Raw genomic sequence first — 21,008 nt, 5'->3', positions numbered from 1 at the left:
GATTTACCTAATCCCAAATATTAGGTGTCAACAGGATTGTACATGTCAAATAGAATAAATTGGTTGCTGATTATAAATGCTAAAGTACAACGTGATATTAATTCAATTAAAAGTTGGTGTATGAATGAATTTGCTTATTAGGAAAGATACATATTGTGCTTCAAAATTCAAGATTAAAGGACCACTTGGCTTAAATTGGATTGGAGGCAAGGAAGCACCTTTAGCCATTGCAAGAATCTTAAGGACAATGACAAATGTAAGCCTAGAGGAGCTATATGGACACCTTTGATAAAATCGTTAACTGAACATGCATAGTAATGGCAACCATGTAAATATGAAAATCGGTTGCACTACAACGATGGGTGAGTTAAAGGAATTGGGTGAAAACAAATATCCTTCGGGTTGAGTTTTTATTGCTTTCAAAATAATTTCAATGGAATGCTTGTATTGCATGAATGCCCAAGAAGGGTATGGTCAAGGCAGAGAACTATCATCACATAAGATTTGATAAAAATCTTAGAAATTTGTATGAATTGTCCAGATGTACAACAGTGAGATAAGTGAGTAACAAACTCGCTATTCAAGTAAAATAATGGTCATTTGTGCCATGAAAAATGTGGGTTTGTGAAATTGTGAAGCTTGTGAGAATGAAATTTGGTCCACTTGAAGGTTGTTATTGTGACTTTGAAAAGGGAATGGTTGAGAACCTAATGAGTCACTGCAACTCTATTTGAAATTTTGAAATGTTAATTTGACCAAGGCACGCAAAGTATTGGAAGAAGGAGAGGTGCCGAGGGATTGCGCAATCAATGAAGGGCTACATTTTGTGTTGTGTTAGCCTTTAGTAGCCATGCTTTGTTGTGTTAATAGGTTTTGACTTAACATTTGAACAATGGAATTCTAAATCCTATATGTAAAGGAGAGAGAGAATAAAACTCTTGACCTTTAGCTAATCTAAATTGTTGGCATGAAAAGTCAGAGTGCCATAGGCTTTCCTAAAATAGTTGCAACATGGTTTTAAAATGGATTTTATAGTGCATCGATGTTTCCTTTAATTTCACTCCATATGCAATTGAACATGATGTAATGATTTTGGAATAGATTTAATAATTTTTGTAAATTATATGTTGTAAGGATTTCACGCGAAAGAAACTAACATGTTGCAACTAAGTGTGAAAAATGCAAATTGCATGGAGAATTCCTTGGATGTGGCATGGAATGTAAGCCCTTGATGAAGGATCAAATTTTTATCACCTGCAAAGAGCCAAGCATTTTCAGAAGAATCTTCTAATTGTGGGACTTGGTTTCTATATGCAACAAGTCTGGAAAAAAAAATATGATTGAAAATTCCATGATAAATATCCTGGGAACTGCATGCGTGTGATGCAGTTGAGATGGTTTATCTATCCAACAAGGATAGATGGTGGTTATAAAATAGAGTGGCACAATAGAAGACTTCAAAGTATTCCATGTAAAGTGTCCTTAGAGGAACATAATGAATGCCCTTAGTGGAACAATTGAAGGATGTAAAGTAGAAAGCCTAGGAACAAGGTCACTAAAGTGGTATTGGACCCCATGACAAGAGGATCTTAGTAAGGTAGACCGACCACAAAATGGGATTTCCTAGACACTAATATGGGAGCAAGCTGACCGAATGCCTTGGCTATAACACTCTAACAATCTCTTTGATATTACTAGATAGGAAAACTTTGGTTAGGTGAATCGCCCAAGGAATGGGATTTCTTGGACACCAAAATGGTGAATAACTATCAAGAAGGGGAGACTCAACACACACTCACCAGGTGAGGGGTGTGAATGGGTGTGTCTAATTGCAAGCGGTGAGACAAAATTGTTTCACGTGGATGCTTAATGAAGGAAAGGATATCCACACAGATAAGTATCATGACAAAAAATTATTTTATACATATTTGTGAAATTCCGGCAAATGCTTATGCTTAGAAAAATAATTTTAATAAATGCATTCACTAATAATTATTGTATGAATTCCATAAATTTGAAAGTGACCATGGCATGAAGAAAATACTATTTTTTAAGTAGTGGAATGGACAAAGAAAATGAAGAATGATGTTGATACGAAGGAACAAGGATGTGAGTGCGGCTAAAAGGTTGCACTCCATAGACTATTACAATGAATAAAGAGCACCTAAAATAGTGTGATATTATTGAAGATGACACCTAACAAGGTGTAAACACCAAGGATGGTGTTACTTTCAGGGGGAGTGGATTGTGACATCCCCAAAACTTAACCCCTCATTAACATTGTAATTGTAATTAATTATGTTATTATTCCCTACATGGGCATGTAAATGTAAATGCGAAAAGGACCCAAAATAATTGTAATTATAATTTTAAATACCATCCAATGAAGTGGCGAAGCCTTGATACGATACGGACCATGAGAAGTCTAGAGGAGGAGGGAAACCAACAAAAGGGATTTGGAGGGTTAATATTTATCAATGGATTGTTGGTTGAGCCAAATGTTCATAAGGATTGAGATTGTCAACCTTTCTTGAGAAAAATATTTGGTGGGAAGGTGTAGTAATATTTTTCAACCATTATGACAAGAATGGGGCAATAATGTTAGGACTATTGAAGAGGTATGGATCGTGTGCCACTAGAGGGTTTCACCGTAAATTTTTTATTTGACTAAGCATGGGAAAGCCTCACAGGAAACTCATCAAGGAAGCTGACACGAAAAAGGACAGACAAAGAAAGAACCATAGGCAAGTAGCATTCTTGGAAGATGGAGAAAAACATTCTCTCATGATAGAAGGAGGGATACATGTAAAGAGTATGTGATGAGAGCAAGAATTATTCTCTAGGAAAGAAGAAGGGAGATGAGGAGGTTCTCATGTAATCCAAAAGAAAAACCATGTGCATGATTTTTTTTTTTTAGTTTCACGAGCAAGGTTAAGGAATGAGTCTTGACATGAGACGAATGGTCGAATGGATCGATGAGGATCATTTATGTTATGCATGAAGATGCCAAAAGGAAGCACAAAGGGACTCTTGATTGAGTAAAGGGGTCCTTTCATGTTGTGTGGGCCTGGAATGGCCATTTGTTGAGAAAAAACATTGGAAGTCGTGTACTTGAGCACTCGAGAGAGGCACCGAGGAACTCTTGGCTGATTGAAGGGATTTCCCTGTGCTGTGCAACATCCATTGTGACCACATTAGGAATGAGATTGGGCCTTGGCTCTATAAACTAAAATATTCCATACTAACCTCTAAGTGGATGAAGGAGGGTGGCCTTCATCCTTATAACACTAGTAGTCGGGGAGATGTTGCCACTGGGGTGTTTGGTATGTAGAGCAGCTGAGAAACCAACCATTATAGTTAGTTAGGACTTTGGGCTTGGTGTGATCTAAGTGGAACTTATTAGTTAATTAATGAAGGAGAATGGCCTTCATGACTCCACCCTATAATGCCGGGTAGAACATCCCTCATGTCCTCTTGGTCTGGCTCAAGGGTGTCTAACTACAAGAAATATTGTAGTGAAATTGAGCCTATGCTGGGGTCGAGCAAGGTTCACCCTTCATCAATTGCAGAAAACATAGGACCTTGGTCAGATAAGTACCCTTTTGGACTTCACCTCGATAATGTCAACCATGTCAATGAGAAAGAAATGATCATTATTGAAATGCATTGTGTTTATATGCTTCTCCTCTTTATGGACAATATGGCTTATATGATGTCTGTTTATAATGTGAAGTAGTAGATTTCGTTGAAATGCTTGTATAATGCTCATGTGCCCCATAATCAACTTTTAATGTACTTATGTGTTATACCTTTAATATTATGGACATGAAATAAATGAGACATTAAGCATGGGACTCGTGGACTTTTAGCCCTAGTAATGACCAAAGTCCTTAGTTTATTATTAAGTTGACTAGATAAGCTCTAAGCCAAATGAAGTATTCAAAGGGTCTTGTGAAGGATGTGGATGTTAGAGGCATGAACAAAAGCCTTGATTTCAAAAGGGGAGACTTAAGGAAAAGAGTCTTATCAAATCATCGGATGGAAAACATGAAAGAATTCATTAAAGAACTATGTAGTTGTAGAAAGCCATGAAGGTTTAAATTAACCATAATGTACACTGGTGTAGACTGTTGACTAGTGGGGAGGTTTTCCTTGGAGGGAATGAGAGGCTTGGAGGCCTCAGATAGAGCAAATTGGGTACATAGGCCTCTTTGGCTTCTTTGAAGGAAGACATGTTAATTGGTAGTAAAATGGAGGCTTTTAGTTGATGTAGTGGCCTAGTGGAAACCTTTGTGTCATTAGGAGTCTTCTATGCTAATCAAGGTCCTATTGAAAATATCTCTTCAACTTTTGGGACAAGCTAAGGATTCTCTCTATAATCAAGCCTTGCTTGGGAGGGAATTTGGGGTTTAACGTTTTGTTTCGAGCTAAAAATAACTATGGGGATGGAGACCCTTAACACAACATTTCAGTAGAAAATTGGAAATCGGTAGGCCTCCCCTTAGCCCCTAGTCGTTGGTTGAGATAGGGTTGTGATGAACTGCCAAAGGATAACAGGTTTACTAGAATATCAAAACCCCAAGAGAATGAAATAAATGCCATTTGGAAGAAACTTTGATATGGTGTGTTTTTTTTTTACGAACTTCACTTAGCGACAAATTTCCTAGTTACTAGGCACATCAACATATGGCACTGTAGTATCAAAGCATCAATACTTCCAAAGGATGATGTCATGATGGCGTTAGAAAGGATAGTGTGGTAGTGCTAGGTGGAGGAAACATGCCACCCCAATTTGTTGTTTTTGGCATGTAGTATATGAAAATAGAAGTGACACATGGGTACATGTCAACACTGTCCTATGTCAGCATCTACTATGTGTCAGGTGGTGCTTGGATGTTTGAGAATGATGCGACACGTAGATATGTCATATTGGCATATCGATATTTTGTGAGGGTTGTACTCAGGAAAATCTTTGATATCTCGATATTTTTGGTACACACACTAGCAATGCTTCATGGTAAGGCACACATCACCTTTTACCACTATCAAATTATGATTGGATGTCAGAGAATGATGTGGCAAGTTGAGTTGTCTACCATCCTACCAGTGTATTAAGAATTTGCAAGGTCAGTTACAATAAACCCCAAATATCTAGGTATTTCCATATCAAGATATTGGTATATTGGGCTACTCAAATACCAACATGCCCACATATTGAGATATCAACAAATCAAACCACTGGTATGTTAGCATACCAAAACTTCAAAGAAATTGGGGTGCACCCTTTCATAAAAATGTTGATATGACGGGGCTCAAGTATGTCGAGCTCTCAACGGATGTGGACCAGTGCAAGAGAGATGCATGTCTAAAGGGATTTCATGTGCCAATGATGTGGTCTATACATTGTTGATGTGGCCTCAAAAGGGTAAGATTTTTCAAGTGGGCATAACTTTGTGCTTGAAACTCAAAACGAGATGAAATGTATATCCTTGGAAAGCTCTTAACGAGCAGAAGATGATGGTGGTATCAAAAATATGATTTGAGATAACAGAGGAAAGAGGAAAATTCAATAACTCCGTATTCATAATAAACCTTGAAGGTTAGGTATACCCTGGATCTTTAATTAGGTTTTAAGGGGCTAGGTATGTTACAAAGACTTGAAAAATAAATTAGGAGAACCCAAAAAATTTATCATTGAAAAAGAAGAAAAACTCACTGAAGACCATAAACAAGAATGCAGGAGCATCATTTCAAACACTGTAGGTATAGATAATTATTAATAATGACCAATCTCATAACCACACTCAATTTTAAACCATGACCCTAATTGCAATACTTGCCAAACTCAAATTTTATACCCCTTGTTAACACTCATTCTGAAATTACAAAGAGTATCTCGAGAATTAATGTGCAAAAGGACTACTTGATAGCTAGTCTGAATGACATAAGGAGAAATGTAATCTTGAAGTCCCTTTGTATAGGGTGAACAAATTCTTGAATGAGAAAGGATTCCTTTTAAATCCCCCAAAATGAAAACAAATTCTAGAAAGCCATAATTGTCTTAAAATTTCAGAAGATGCTTCCACCTTTGTCCTTGTATCAAAATAATGGAGCCAGTTCCAAGACAGGATAAAGGGATGGCATTTATAATTTATCTCTTCTAAGGTGGGATTGACTAACACAACGCCACCGAGTGACTTCTCTACATGCAAAACCCACCACTCAACACAAATTAAACACCATAGATATAGGGCATTGAAAATTCCATCCCTCTTTGGCATAAGATAATTAACAGATGAAAAAAATGAAGAGAATAAGTAAACAACCAACATGCTAGATCAGACTACCAACTAAGATATTGCAGGGCATAAAATGGTATGAAATTCCTCGATCCTTAATCCTCAATTTCCCCATTATCCCACTTAGAAAAAGCTAGGTTGCAAAGGTGAATTCAATTACCATGGAGCATCCTTGAAGTTGCATGGGAGAATGATGGGTGTGCGCCTAAATGTTGTCTTCCCCATTGTTTGGCTAGTGGATTAGTGTATTATGCATCATTGCTACATTAATCATGATTAACACCCACTTCAAACAAGATTTATGGAATAAATATATATTTGAGAACCCCATTTTTATACAAGGTACTTATACTTAGCTTTGCTACACTTTTTTCCAAAGAGTGGGCTTCCTCATTTAACCCCCTCTTTAAGTGACAGAAGGATACATATTCAAGGATTGAACTTCTTGCTTGATTCTACATTCGATGATTTTTAATTTGGAAATTTCAAGTGTAGATTGGCTAATCATTGCTTTTACTACGACCATTAAATCTATAAAGTCTAATGGGGAGTTCATTCATGCTTGCTTCTTTGGTGAGATACAAACCAAAAAAGGGAGCATATGGGGGCCACATCTCGTCGACTAATTAGCAGAGCCTAACTCAAAGGGTGTAAAGGAGAATTGACCTTGTGACCTCCCATTAACGAGGTGCTTTTAGCAACGAGAACTCAACCAATTAAGGTAACCCTCAAGGCTCTCTTCGAAGAGGAAGTTACTAAAATTGACGAGGAAGAATGATTGCAAAAATAGCAGGCTAATCTAAACCAAATGAAGAAATCTACAACTGAAAGGGTGTATATATCAAATATTTATTGATAATGTAATGACCTAGCTGTAATATTTCTTCTAAATCATATGAATCCTTCTACACTTCAATAACTTTATAGATAAGAACTACTAATTGTTTGATAACATTTATTCATCATTATTTAAAATTCATTTTTAATATGATATTAGAAATAAAAGATAGTTTTAATTCTAATATTCTTTTAAAAAATTGATTGCATCAAGAGGTGCTCTCCAACCTAGTATGGAAGAGATGTTGTAATGTCCTGTCGAGTTATGTTACGTAAACATTTTGACTAGGTGAAATTACATAAAAAATTAAAAAGAATTAAAAAAGGAAAAAAATTATATCCCATAAAGGTAGCTCAATTGGTGATTATGTAAAACATGAGATTCAAGGTTTAAATCCCCTATAAGTTAAGCCATTTAATAACTAAACTAATCTAGATCTATCTTAACTTTGAATTTACCAAGCACCTAGATGGAGAAGGATTAAATCTCTTGAGGAGCAAACCTCAACCTCTTTTAGAGTACATCTTGGAGTTAAGATAAATCTAGGCTGGTTTAGTTATAAATCATATATATATTGGTTGATTCATGAGGATTTAAACCTTAAATCTCATGTTTTGCATAATACTTAATATAAATATATATATTTCTGGCTGATCCATGGGAATTTAAACCTTAAATCTCATGTTTTGCATAATATATATCTATATCTATATATATATGGTTGATCCATGGGATTTAAACCTTAAATCTCATGTTTTGCATAATACTTAATAACACAACAATCACCAATTGAGCTACCCCTGTGTTATCATTATGTATGTCCTACGGGGCAGCTCAATTAGTAATCGAAGTAATGTGCAAACTGAAAGATCCAAGGTTCAAATCCCTCGATTATGACTTGGTTCAAGGAGAGGAGGACAAGTCGTAGACCCTAGAGGTTTACTAGTAGTTAAATGTCATAGGATAAAAAAATAATAATACACGAATTGTTCATCAAACCACTTTTTTTAACCATAATGTGAATTTATATACAAATATACCAATTCCTATAGGATAAAAAAATAATAAGACAAGAATTGTTCATCAAACCACTTTTTTTTTTAACCATAATGTGAATTTTGTATTTATATACAAACATGTGCCTCTATTGCGACAATACATGAAGTAGTACATTGCTATATCTTCAAAATTTATCTTTGAGTCTTCTTATCCAACAAAACTATAAATTTTTCTAGGGGACTCCAAACTTGACAACAAAAAATAAGATCTTGTGGTATATGCTTTACAAAATTGACCCAAAAAGAAACAAAATCTATAATTTACACCATTCATTAACACACAAGTCTATATCTTTATTAAGATAATTAAAAACATAAAAATATGTTATTGAAAAGGACCTTTGTGCTTTTTTCTAATTCTTTTCATAAGGCTTTCTAATGTTTTATCCCTAGAAAATGAACTCTTCACCAAATGTAAGAGAATTTATCTAATTAATTTTGGCTAACTAAATTCCCAAATAGAAAACATAAACTCATGCTTGATTGTTTGCCATACATCGTAAGCCCCATAAATATTCTACAACTTTAACTTCTTCCAAACCATAAAACACCCCTACCAAACCACTTAAAATTGAAAACCTTTAACCAATAAAATTAATTTTAAAACCCCAATAAAATTAAAATAAATATTTACAAATCTAATTGTTGTGAAATGTTTGAACTCAATTTAAACAATAATAATCAAACCCGTTAAAAATAAAAATAAAAATAATAATGAAAACGGTTAAAAAATAAAAATAAATTAAAAACAGAAAATCGAAACGAGAAATAAAAATAATAATAAACAAATTAAAAAATGAAAATCAAAACGAGAAATAACATATAAAAAAATGAAAATCAAAACGAGAAATAAATGAACAATGACACAACCAACTCCATCCTTTATCAATATATAATAATGCTTCAGTTCCCGCCAAAGATAGTGACTGGTACAGTTTTGCATCCTTCTCCACAAAAATACCCGGTCACGTTGAGCTCGGCAGGAAGTACTCAGTTTTCCAGATGGCGATGGAGGGAGAAGAGGCTTTGGATTCTAAGCTTCCCGAGCTCAAATTAGGTTCGTATTCGTTGCTTCAATTGCAAGAGCCATTGTCGTTATCACAAATTCAGGCACAAAACCCATGCTTGATCTTTGTGTTTTGCTTCGCAGATGCAAAACAGGCTCAAGGATTTATCGCCTTTTACGGGAAGCTATCGCCTGTACGTTCCCCCATTTATGTGCTGCTTGGAATTCTAGTTCATTTTAAAACCTTGCCTGTTCAGCCCACTTTTTAATTTAATCTGTGGCGGTATGTTTTGCAGAATGATCAAGCCGTTCGCTTCTTTGACCGTCGGGTAAGTCCTGGTCTTTCAGGTTAATTGCATTTTCTGCATTATTGTTCTGCCCATTTTAGTGAAGGGTTACCCCTGGGGTAGTTAAAGCTAAAGGGAATCCATGTTAAGTACTCTGGCCATCAACCCCATGGCGCGTTTCTTGAAGCAACTTCCAAAAAAAACATCTAAAAATATCATATAAAGCAAGCGATTATTGAAAGCAACTTCCAAACAAATCTAAAAATGTAATGCAAAGCAATTCAAAGATCTCATGTGAAGTTATGCAATAGGGCATAACAGTAAATGAAGCTCAATGGAATGGATGAAAGTCTGTTTACCACTCCAAATCAGATAGAAGTTGAGTACAATAGGGAGGTTAAGAGTTAAATAACAATATATTGTCGATAAGGTCTTTGTTTGATGCGAAAGCAATGCTGTGCACACCTCACCACTGCTCAAATCCGTCACATGCATGTTTCTCCCCTCGTCCATAGTTTCATCCATGCAAGGCGGCCACCTTCTCTGCACGAGCATGCTTTCATGTCGATGGGGCCATGTGTAATTTCTGTGCTATTTGACTTGCCAAACTTTAATGATATTTTTGGCCAAGGAAAACTTAGTGGTATCCTCTTCTGCTCTGTGCAATATAGAGATGGACGGCAGCTTAACTGCAAACCACAATAGCAGCTGGTAACCCAGTGGGACTTAGTCGGACTGAACTTTAGCCAGACTGGAACTGAAGATGTCACGGCAAACTCTGCCATGAAGCAATCTGTTTGAATCATTCGAGCTAAACCACTGGGCTAAAGCCTTAATAATATTTATGGGCTAGGATTGAAATTATTGCAAATAGGCTTGTTTGACCTTAAAGATTTGAATTTTGCTGGGTAGGATAAAATAGTGTTTGATCTTCTAGGTGCTAGATGCTGGCCTGGATTTTATATCAAGATCAAGAAATTAGTTTGAAACATGAGTGTTAGGTGCTGTCCTCTATCACTCTCATTAGTATCTTGCATGATCTGATCTCGAAAGCACCTTTGTATGCATTTGTCTTGACATGGAATGTTGGAAACACACATCCAAATCATTGAAGCGTCTTTTCTCTTCTATATCATTTTCTAATTAAAATAGTCTACATGGCACCTGTCGTGGCAAAGAGCAAGGGTTTTTCTTTGATTATTGCCTTGATAATTGGAGGTTTTATATGTCGTAAAATGTCGAGAGAATTGTGTTAGACGCCATATAACTAATTACATCTTATAAATCAAATTGATTGATAGGTTTCTGAATGCATGTATAAATATGGCAAATAAGTGCTTAACATGAATTAGTTGAGTCTTTGTCGTTAAAGCATCTTTGCTATTGAGAGGTCACAGGTTCAATTCTCTCGACATCCTCGGGGTTAGGCTTCGTGGTTGAGTTGGCAGTGAGTCCCTTTGAGTGGATCTGTTTGGTACAAACATTTCGTGAATGTAGCGATCACTGATCTCTGGAGTCTGTAAACCCCGCACACTCCTTATAGCCCCTCTAAAATCTGTTATAATGTTTGCATTTTTTTGTTAGTTCTCAAAGGGTAGGAGCATGAGGCAAGGGACATGAGAGGAGGAATCTTGTTCTCATTCAATGCTTTCAAAAATTGGTCAATAGCGATAATGGTATATCTCTTAAGTCCATAATGGATCTAACTCAAACAATTTACATTATCATGATTAAACATTTTAGCTTTTGCTTTTCTCACACATTTCTAAAATAAAACCCTATGCTATTTTTTCCCAAAGTAAGGAACTTATTAAAATTTGAGCATTAACATTTCTAACATCCCCTCTTGATGACCATTTAGTTTTCCTGTATACCAAACATCTCCTTGAATCTTTGTACTATGAAGTGATCTCTCTAGTCTTCGAGAAAGACACAATTTAGGTTCAAGGCTTCATAAGGAAGCAATTCACTTTCTATGAAGATACTTAGAAACAAGGGCACAAGACCTAGGTTTGATTGATTTGACGAGTGTTGGAGTAACTCAAGGTCAAGGCAAGGAGAAAAGGTTTCTTACAATGTATATTAGCTAAGCTAAGATTCATGAAACCTTCAGTGAAGTCCTTAAGTTGAGGGAAGGAAAACTAGGGTTTCCTTCATAGGGCAGAAACCTAAGGCAAGAGATATTATGGATGAAATTGAAGTGGATGCCCACCAAATTGATAGGTTTTGTGGCAAACCCTACCCTCTTGATGTTTAGGCTCTCTAACCACCAAAATCCTTCCTCCCTAAAGATTCACACCAAGCCTTGGTTCTCTTCTCTAGCCTTGAAAGGATTGAATTTAAGAGAGGGAAAATATGGAGAAAATTTAAGGATAATCATCAACAAGTTGGATTAGTGCCTCGCCCATTGGGGGAATGGAGTCTAGGATGATTTAGGTTAGCTAAACTTGTTTTCAAGGAGGCTGAAATTTGATGCCCTAGCAAGCAAATTTCAAGCATTTACCCACTCAATGAAAAATGGACTTTTAATGGGAGAGCTTCAAAGATTTCACCACTAGGACTATTCATCACATGTTAATACACGAGTAATGTATGCAATATTCATCTAGATAACAATTCAATTAATCATCAACAAATTAGGGCACATTTTTACTATGACCTAGAATCAATAATTCCATACATTAGACATAGAAAAATAGATATTCAACAATAAAAAACATTTGCAAGATAACATGCAAGAATTCCTTCCATTATACAAAGAATAGATCCAAGAAATATCCAAGAATAAGCTCCAAATGTCAAAATGCATCCAATAGATCCAAATTATCCACGAGAGGACAAGTGTGATTCCTCCAGAGAGGCGGAATTCCTCAATGAGGCTGAATTTCCAAGAGTGGTGATGATGGATCATGGGAGATCACAAATGAATGATCTCCAATATATACATGTGCTACTAATGTCTCATTATGCCTAGAAGCGCCTCAAATCACAAAATAATGGGGAAACTACAAGCAAGAACACATGCTGACCTTGTAGTTAATGTGAAACATAGTAAAATCTCCAACATGAGGGTTGAAATGTTGATGTCATATTGTTGTAGGCCCTTCTAGGGCCTGCATTGAGCTTCTCTAGTGCCGAGACATGTGTAGAGGGCTCCTAAAATCAAGGTCTGGGGGACCAGGGTTGGCCCCTAGATGTCTTTACAAATCATCTTGTAGCCCCCAAATGTGGATTTGGGGGACAAAGCTAGGTCTCATGGGTCTCCAAACGATGAATAAGCCTGATTCTGCTCTAATGTTGAGGGCACTAAAGATGGAGCTAGCCCTCCCATGTCTCAAGGTATGAGACAAACCTCATTTGAGCCATGGATCAACTACCACACCATGTAAATACTGCTAAGCTGGTTGGCGGCTGTTAGGCCCCTATACTACTAGTGTAACCTCTTATTGTTATTAGTACAACCCACTTATTATATTGATGTACCCATGTAGTGCCCATATTGTTACTATTGTGCCCCATAGAAGCCCACTATTGTTATTATTGTGCCCTTACATTATTATTGGTATGTCGGCTTTGATTATGTTATGACCCCTTAGACTCTTAGATATAGAAAGGAGGTCTTTTCCTTTGTATCATCCAAGAATTGCTCATTTATGTAAAGGAGGTTGCCCCCTCGAAGAGGCTAAATTCTAAGGTGTTGATCTATCTTTTCTTGAGCTGGTTTCATAACATTTGGTATCAGAGCTTTGGATTCTAGGGTTTCGCTGCTCCAAACAGGTCATCGTGGCATTTTCGCTATAACTTTTTTTTTTTTTTTTTTTTTTTTTTTTTAATTTTCTGCGACGTTTCAGAAGTTGCAAAAAAAACCCATTTGAGAAGAGATCGCGTTGAACCTCGGGTCCAAATTTCAGAGCTTTTCGCGTTATATTTGCGGAGATATGATCTGAGGAAGTTGGTCTTTTTGCAGACTCCTAAATTACATTCCAAACAGGTGACCTGGGGAAAATCGTCATAACTTTCTTTCTGAGCATTGGATTGAAATTTCGTAAGAAGGTACAGAAAGAGGACGGACTGTAGTTTCTTGTATATATTTTCAGAGCCAAAGTTCCAAATAGTGACACGTGGCACTTCATACAATTTCGCTCTTCTGGAAAGGTCTATAATCAGGTCATCTTAGGAGATTGTGCATAACTCTTTCTTGGAGAATCCAATTTGGATTAGATTGGTGGCATTGGAAAGAGGACACAGAGGGCTACCACAGGTTGCAATTTCAGAACTTAAAGATCCGAAAGTACAAAGTTACAATCGTTTCAAGATCGAGCTCCTAAAATCAAGAAAAAGCAAGATGAGGAAGTTTGATGGCAAGGATCCGGTAAATTGGATACTTCAGATGGAGTAATATTTTGATCTACATGGTGTACCACTGTTACAAAAGGTATGTATTGGATCTTCATATTTAGAACCAGATCAATTTTTATGGTATGAAGGGCTTTGTTCTCGTAAACAACTTGTTACGTGGTCAATTTTCACGGAGGAAATGATAGCACATTATGAGGATACAAAGAGCAACACCTTTAGAGCAACACCACAACAATTAGAAAGAGTAAAAGGGATTTGTGACATAGTGGAAAGAAAAATTATGGAAACTAGGAAGCATACCCTTCACAACTATAAAGATGGAAGTGATTTTTCTCCTAGCCTTCCACAACCTACAAGGGTTACACCACAACAATTGGAAGAAAAAAGAGAAAAAGGGCTTTGTTACAATTGTGATAGAAAATGCACTAAAGGTCATAAGTGTGTTGAGAAGAAATTATTTTACATAGAATATGAAAAGGAGGAAGAAAAAAATCAAGAAACATCAAAAGAAGAAGATATACACCAGGACCCCACCCCAGAGAAAGAAGAAATGAATCAGACCATATCTTGTAAAGCATTGGCAAGAATTACCACTCCTCAAACTCTCAAGATAGAAGGACATATCAAGAAGAAAAAGGTGCAAGAAGTGAAAGATCACATCGAGAAAGAAGAAATGAATCCAACCATATCTTGTAATTCATTGGTCGAAATTACCACTCCTCAAACTGTCAAGATAGAAGGACATATCAAGAAGAAAAATGTTCAAGAAGTGAAAGATCACATCGAGAATCAAGAAATGAATCCGACCATATCGTGTAAAGGATTGGAAGAAATTACCACTCCTCAAACTCTAGAGATAGAAGGACATATCAAGAAGAAAAAGGTTCAAGCAGTGAAAGATCAAATCGAGCATCAACAACAAGTTCTCCAAATTTTAAAGGATAACGCCACTTCGGTGCAAAATCAAACGAAACAATAGGTAGATCAACATCGTAGTGAAAAATGTTTTGATGTAGGTGATTGGGTATTTTTACTGCTACATCTCAAGCAAGCTATTTATGAGAAGGAAATGTTGGCAATACTACATGCACTTAAAAAATGGCGACCTTACCGAATGGGAAGACTCTTCAAAGATGAGGATGTGGAAGCATTGTTTTGTGCTATTTCTATTATCCAACCAGATTGGATAAACGAAACAAGGGATGAACGAAAGAAGGACGAAGAAGTTTGGCCACTTATTCAAAAGTTGCAAAAGATCCCAATTCAAACAATATTGCCAGAAATTGAAAAGGAAGGAAAAATCATATTGGAACCTGGAGCAGTCACAGAAACAAGAACCCGATAGCTACGAAATCGATCAATTTCAGAGTATCTCATCAGGTGGAAGAATGTACCCGCTGAAGATTCCACATGGGAGGACAGTAATTTTATACAGAAGCATCAAGAACTACTCAAGCATTGAGGACAACGCTTTTTGAATGAGAGGGGCATGTTAGGCCCCTATACTACTAGTTTAACCCCTTATTGTTATTAGTACAACCCACTTATTATATTGATGTACCCATGTAGTGCTCATATTGTTACTATTGTGCCCCATAGAAGCCCACTATTGTTATTATTGTGCCCTTACATTATTATTGTTATGTCGGCTCTGATTATGTTATGACCCCTTAGACTCCTATATATAGAAAGGAGGTCTTTTCATTTGTATCATCCAAGAATTGTTCATTTATGTAATGTAAAGGAGGTTGCCCCCTCGAAAAGGCTAAATTCTAAGGTGTTGATCTATCTTTTCTATCTTTTCTTGAGCTGGTTTCATAACAGCAACATATTCGCCCAGGTGCATCATCCCATGAATAATAAAGTAAATGTAGGAATGCTATGGGTGTTGAAGGTGCCCATGGTTATGAATGATGCTTTATAACTGCCTGGAATCCCATGGTTGTCAACGCATCACCTTTGGGTGTCGATAGGTCCCACTAGAGGACCTGAACCCCAGTTAAGTTGCTTAGGGCTATAGATTGAACCACCTGCCAGTTACACACAATATCTAGTGCTGCAACTTACACCATCAGGTACATTAATCATTATTGCATATAAGTGAACTAAGCTTGAGAGAAATGGGCAAAATAACACTTAATATGACACCTCTTTTCCAAAATTGGGGTCTTAGTCACCCAATGGTGTTACCTCCCTAGGTAGGAGTGGTTAATAGACAACCCCATTAGGTGTTCTCAACCCCCAAAGGGAAGTGACACGTCCTTGATCCGTGCTTCAATTGATAGGTGCCATGTGAACAATGATGGAGCAGAGGTGAAAGGTCTCCATGGCCAAGTTCCATAGTCAAAGGGACTGGCTCTAATGGAATACGTCATCTTGGGTGTATAGATGTGAGGAGGGAGCAATCTTGTATGCATGAGTTACCTCGACCTTTGTTTTTCCACCCCTCTATATTGCTTTTTACTTTTACTTTTTATTTTTATTTTTCCTTGTATGGTTGTAGCTCGAGGAATGAGAGCTTGCTTTGTATGATGTATAGTAGTTATTAGCTCCTTTGGGATGTGAGAGTTCATCGCCCATCAGGGCTTTTGTGAAAATTCCTAAACCGAAATCCCTACTGCAACAATCGATGATATTACTCCTATTTGTTAAATTCCTTTAAACAAATTACTTGCAGTTTCCTACGACGAATATCGTAATACATACACTGCAGCCTTCACTTAATTAAATATTATGCGGAAACAAGAGATTGAGTAATAAAGAAAATACAACACGATAGACACCGTTATTTTTGGACAAAAGTCCCTGGAAAAACCCAATGCGGGAAAACTGGTGCAGCAGTTCTGAGGGTTTTATATTATTAAGCAGTAGTTCTAAATACAACTCTGGATGCCCTTCTGGCAATCCAGTTATAAAGAAAAAGACACTGGCAGAAAACTTAGTGAGATTACCCCACTCCACCTTGGCAAATCTGGCTGATTTGGCAGTTGAACTGACTGTCCCCGACTACAACTGCGCTGCCCCTTTGTAGTAATTGCGTGGGCCTGCGTGGAGCTCTCTAAGGCTTTGCGTCAGCACTGCGCTGGGTCTCCTTGCCTCCTAGAGCTCTGATGTCAACCCTTGCGGTTGATCCGGCAACTCCCCGACAAATTTTGGACTTTTGCTGGAAGACAACTCTGTCTTTGCGCTAGCCCTTCTGGCTCTGCGTCAAGCACTGCGTGGGCCCTCTTGGCCCAGCGTCAGTCCTTCCTGGGTCTGCGCTGCCTCCACTGGTGCTTCTTTGCCACTTTGTTGAGTATACTCCAAAGAAGATAGTTGGGGTTCCGGAGAAGATACTCCAACCCAACTATCCTTGCCCCCCAACTGTAAGAAATCTCCTCGATCAGAATTTCCTCTTGAGAACTTCTCAATTCAAAAATTCGATCTCTTGATCTCTCGGTGTGTCTTCCAAATGACCCTCAAGCCTCCTTAAATAATCTTTTTGTTGACATTCAATGACCTAGATTAGAAGTTAATTAATGGCTAAGATCATTTTTGCTTGATCCTCGTCTTCTTCTAGAAGTTACACCAACAATTAGATTAATACCCAAAAAATTGAATTTCCTAAGTTTAGAATTAGGGCCCCATTAAAAAATACTAATTATTTAATAAAATTGTTTTTGGGTGGAGTTTTCCAAAATGCTTTCTGGGTTCTTTGGAATACATGTGACTAAGACTCCTGGCAAAATTGTTGGGTTATGTTATATTCTTTCCACGACTACCCTATGCGCAGGGGGGTCATAGGGGGGTCGATAGCCCCCCCTGTATGTTGCGTCGGGTGTTGCCTGGGGGGGTGACCGCCTCCCCTATCGGGTATGCAGGGGGTGGTAGCCCCCCTGCACGGGTCTTGGGAAATTTCTTTTGGACTCCATATTAGGTGGGCGGACCTACCGATGGTTTTGTGCATGGATTTTGCACATGGGTTTGGGCATGATGATTTTCTGTCAATGGTATTTTGTAGATCCGGTCAAGGGAACTACGGTGATGTTCTAATCTAGTGTTAATGGATTAGGGTTTATGGATGCTTTGGCATGTATATATATGTATTGTAACATTGAAAGGAATATAATGAAAAATCAATCTGGTAGTCTCAGTTTTGGGATCTAGGGGAAAATCTCTGTGTATATCTGTTTTATGTTTTATGCTCTCGCCATTGTTTATTTTCTATTTTTAGAATTTGTATGCAGGGAATTTCTATACAGGGTTAAAACCTACAAAAATTTGAGGCATAGAGCACATATGATGCTACTCCAAATCAATACGGACATGCAAGGGTTCCCTGTCTTCTATGAGATAGGGCAACATTGGACCAGGAACCGGGTGATGGCCATATGATAGAGGTAGAGCTCATGCTTGGCTTTTGTCGACGTGGTAATTTGTAAGTCCTCACCATTCTTTGCATTTTGATTTTCTTTTGTTTTTTTGTGGCCATCAAATGCTCTTTTTCTTTGTCTTTCAACTGTATCAACATCCTAGGGTGCATTTCTAGGCCCTACACATGTATAAGTATGTGTGAGTTCCAAATCCCAATGAACCAATGGTCAGTTGACTCGAAGAAGGGAGGTGGAATAGGGGCTTGTAATGTAAGATGGAAAGTGGCAAGCATGGAAAATGATAGATGGGACTACGCTATCTCAATCATGGCTTCCCAAGTAGTGTCCCTTCCTAAACCCATGGGCCATTACGTGAGGTTCCACTGCACTATGATTGAACATTAACCCCCCATTTAAGGTGAGGGAACAAGACTATGGCCAAGACCCTTCTTTCTTTCAAGTTACCCCATAATTCATGTCAAAATGCCCAAAAACAAACAAGCATAAACACTCGATTGCAAAATGAATAAAGTTCCTTTTGATGCAGGTGGTAGAGATATGAATGGCACGTCACGCCGGCTACAAAGTGGCTCTTAGGGGCTGTTGGTTGCCGACTCAAAGAGATGAATAGGAGAATAATTTCTCCTAAGGATCACCTACTTTTGGTGGGTAACATCAGGCTCCAACTATTCACTGTAGAGTGCATGATCCATGTACTCGAACGGGGAGTTCATGACAACTCCAACAATCTCCTTGGACCACAAGCCTGTAACATGCACATTACAATACAACTCTTGGGAGCATGTGCATTGGGTGTACTATAATTGCCCATGTTTTTCAAAAAAGTAATAATCCACACAGAAAAGCAAATTTGAACTAAATGCAAGTTTAATATAAGTGCAACCTAATAAAGCATGAGAACATAAAATGATGATATTTGCTATGCAAAAGGAATATGTAATGCACGTGCACTACCATGCATAAAATGTGAGATCATGTGTCCAGGAAAGGGGTGAGATGGTTAGCTTTAATCGGATTAGGCCAAAGCTCACCATCAAGTCTAGCTATATAAAAGTAACCCACACTAACCTTTCCATGAATCTTAACGGGGATCGGATGTTTGTTAACTAAAACCGTTTTCCCTATCTTGAATTCCTTCTTAGGTTTTTGCACCCATTGCTTCTTAGGTATGGCTGGCTTAGGATTAGGTTTCTTAACAAGGAAAACCTCTTGAGAAGGGGGAAGGTTGATAGGCTTAGATTGGCTAGTAGGAGGGCCCATACTTTTGCTTCCAGATTGATGACCAAGATATGGGAAAGGGTCCATATCTTCCACATGATTTGGGACTTGAGGCTCCCTGGAGAGAATGAATGGGGTCCCATCAGGCTAGGGAATAATGGCGTATGACAAGTCCATTTGTAATTGGCCATCAATTGAGGCACCCCACTTCCTAGACAAAAGCATTCCCCATACATCAGGCATATCACTAACAACAATAACTATGAAGACAAAAATATCCCTGTTAATGGCTATAGTTATTTTCAAATCCTTAATAAGCCCATGGATGGGAATGGATTTGGAATCAAAGCCACAAACATTTCTATAAGGTCTAGTAATATCCAATTCCAATTGGTGCATAACCTTTAATGGCATGATATTGGTAGAAGCCCCTTAGTCTAGCATACAATTATGGAGAAACAACCTATTAATGGCCAAAGTCAACAAAAAAGGTTCATGACTAGGGTTTGTCCCGTTAAAGTGCATGCTTTGTAATACAATAGGGGGATCATCGAGTTCATCATCTAGCCTAAGAGCCTTCTTGACTTGCCTTCTATGGGGAGCGGGCTTTACAATCTCTTTTATAGGAACTTGTACAATGATTTTGCCCACAACACTACCCGCATCAACTCCTAATTCAATTTCATGGTCCTTGGGTTTGTGCTTGAGTTTTTTCTTTGGAGGCTCCTTTTCTTGAGGAGGATTTGCATTAGAGCTCGTTTGGGTTTGTTTCTCATTCTTACTAGAGTATTGCAAACTCTTAATTCTCCCGTTACTTTCAACAACCAACACCTCATCTTCTTGCTCATTTTTGAGTTTAGCTTGGTTAGGTTGTGGATGGACATAGGTATTCCCAAGCAAGATGTTAGATGGGTGAGTTTCATCTAAATTGTTCAATTGCTCAGGTTCCTCCTCTTCCTCACTTTGCTCACTGGAACTGCTCTCTTGCAATCTCTTTTATAGGAACTTGTACAATGATTTTGCCCACAACACTACCCACATCAACTCCTAACTCAATTTCATGGTCCTTGGGTTCGTGCTTGTGTTTTTTCTTTGGGGGCACCTTTTCTTGAGGAGGATTTGCATTAGAGCTCGTTTGTGTTTGTTTCTCATTCTTCCTAGAGCATTGCAAACTCTTAATTCTCCCATTACTTTCAACAACCAGCACCTCATCTTCTTGCTCATTTTTGAGTTTCACTTGGCTATGTTGTGGATGGACATAGGTATTCCCAAGCAAGATGTTAGATGGGCAAGTTTCATCTAAATTGTTCAATTGCTCGAGTTCCTTCTCTTCCTCACTTTGCTCACTGCCACTGCTCTCTTGCGCTTCCTCCTCTTGTCCTACCATATTGTTTGGGGCAAGGGTGTTTGGGACACTTTGTTGAGCACCCTGGTCTCCCTTAGTATTCTTCATAGAAAAGGACTTATCCTTTTAGAATTGATTCTTAGGAGGATAATTCGACTTTGACCTCTTCTCTCTTTCAGTCAACCTATACATGATGGATTTTTGACCAATTGTGACATCATTAGA

General features: G+C 37.8%; 1 protein-coding gene across 1 annotated transcript in view; it reads left to right on the top strand.

Annotated features, from left to right (window-relative positions):
- Positions 1-9,086: 9,086 nt before the first annotated feature.
- The window catches only part of MSH2 (MUTS homolog 2), a 220,453-nt gene continuing 208,531 nt past the window's right edge, over positions 9,087-21,008 (top strand). The window contains exons 1-3 of the mRNA XM_089428792.1: positions 9,087-9,252; positions 9,346-9,395; positions 9,498-9,530. Of these exons, the coding sequence (XP_089284918.1) occupies positions 9,198-9,252; positions 9,346-9,395; positions 9,498-9,530 (138 nt within the window). The 5' untranslated portion in view covers positions 9,087-9,197. The remainder of the gene's footprint in view (positions 9,253-9,345; positions 9,396-9,497; positions 9,531-21,008) is intronic.

Source organism: Pinus tabuliformis, chromosome 4_2 (genome assembly GCF_031772625.1).
Source record: "Pinus tabuliformis cultivar Carrire ecotype Pingquan chromosome 4_2, CPIR1, whole genome shotgun sequence".
NCBI classification, from domain to species: Eukaryota; Viridiplantae; Streptophyta; class Pinopsida; order Pinales; family Pinaceae; genus Pinus; species Pinus tabuliformis.
The sequence above is the reverse complement of the archived record's forward strand: the minus strand, read 5'-3'. Positions and strand labels throughout refer to the sequence as shown.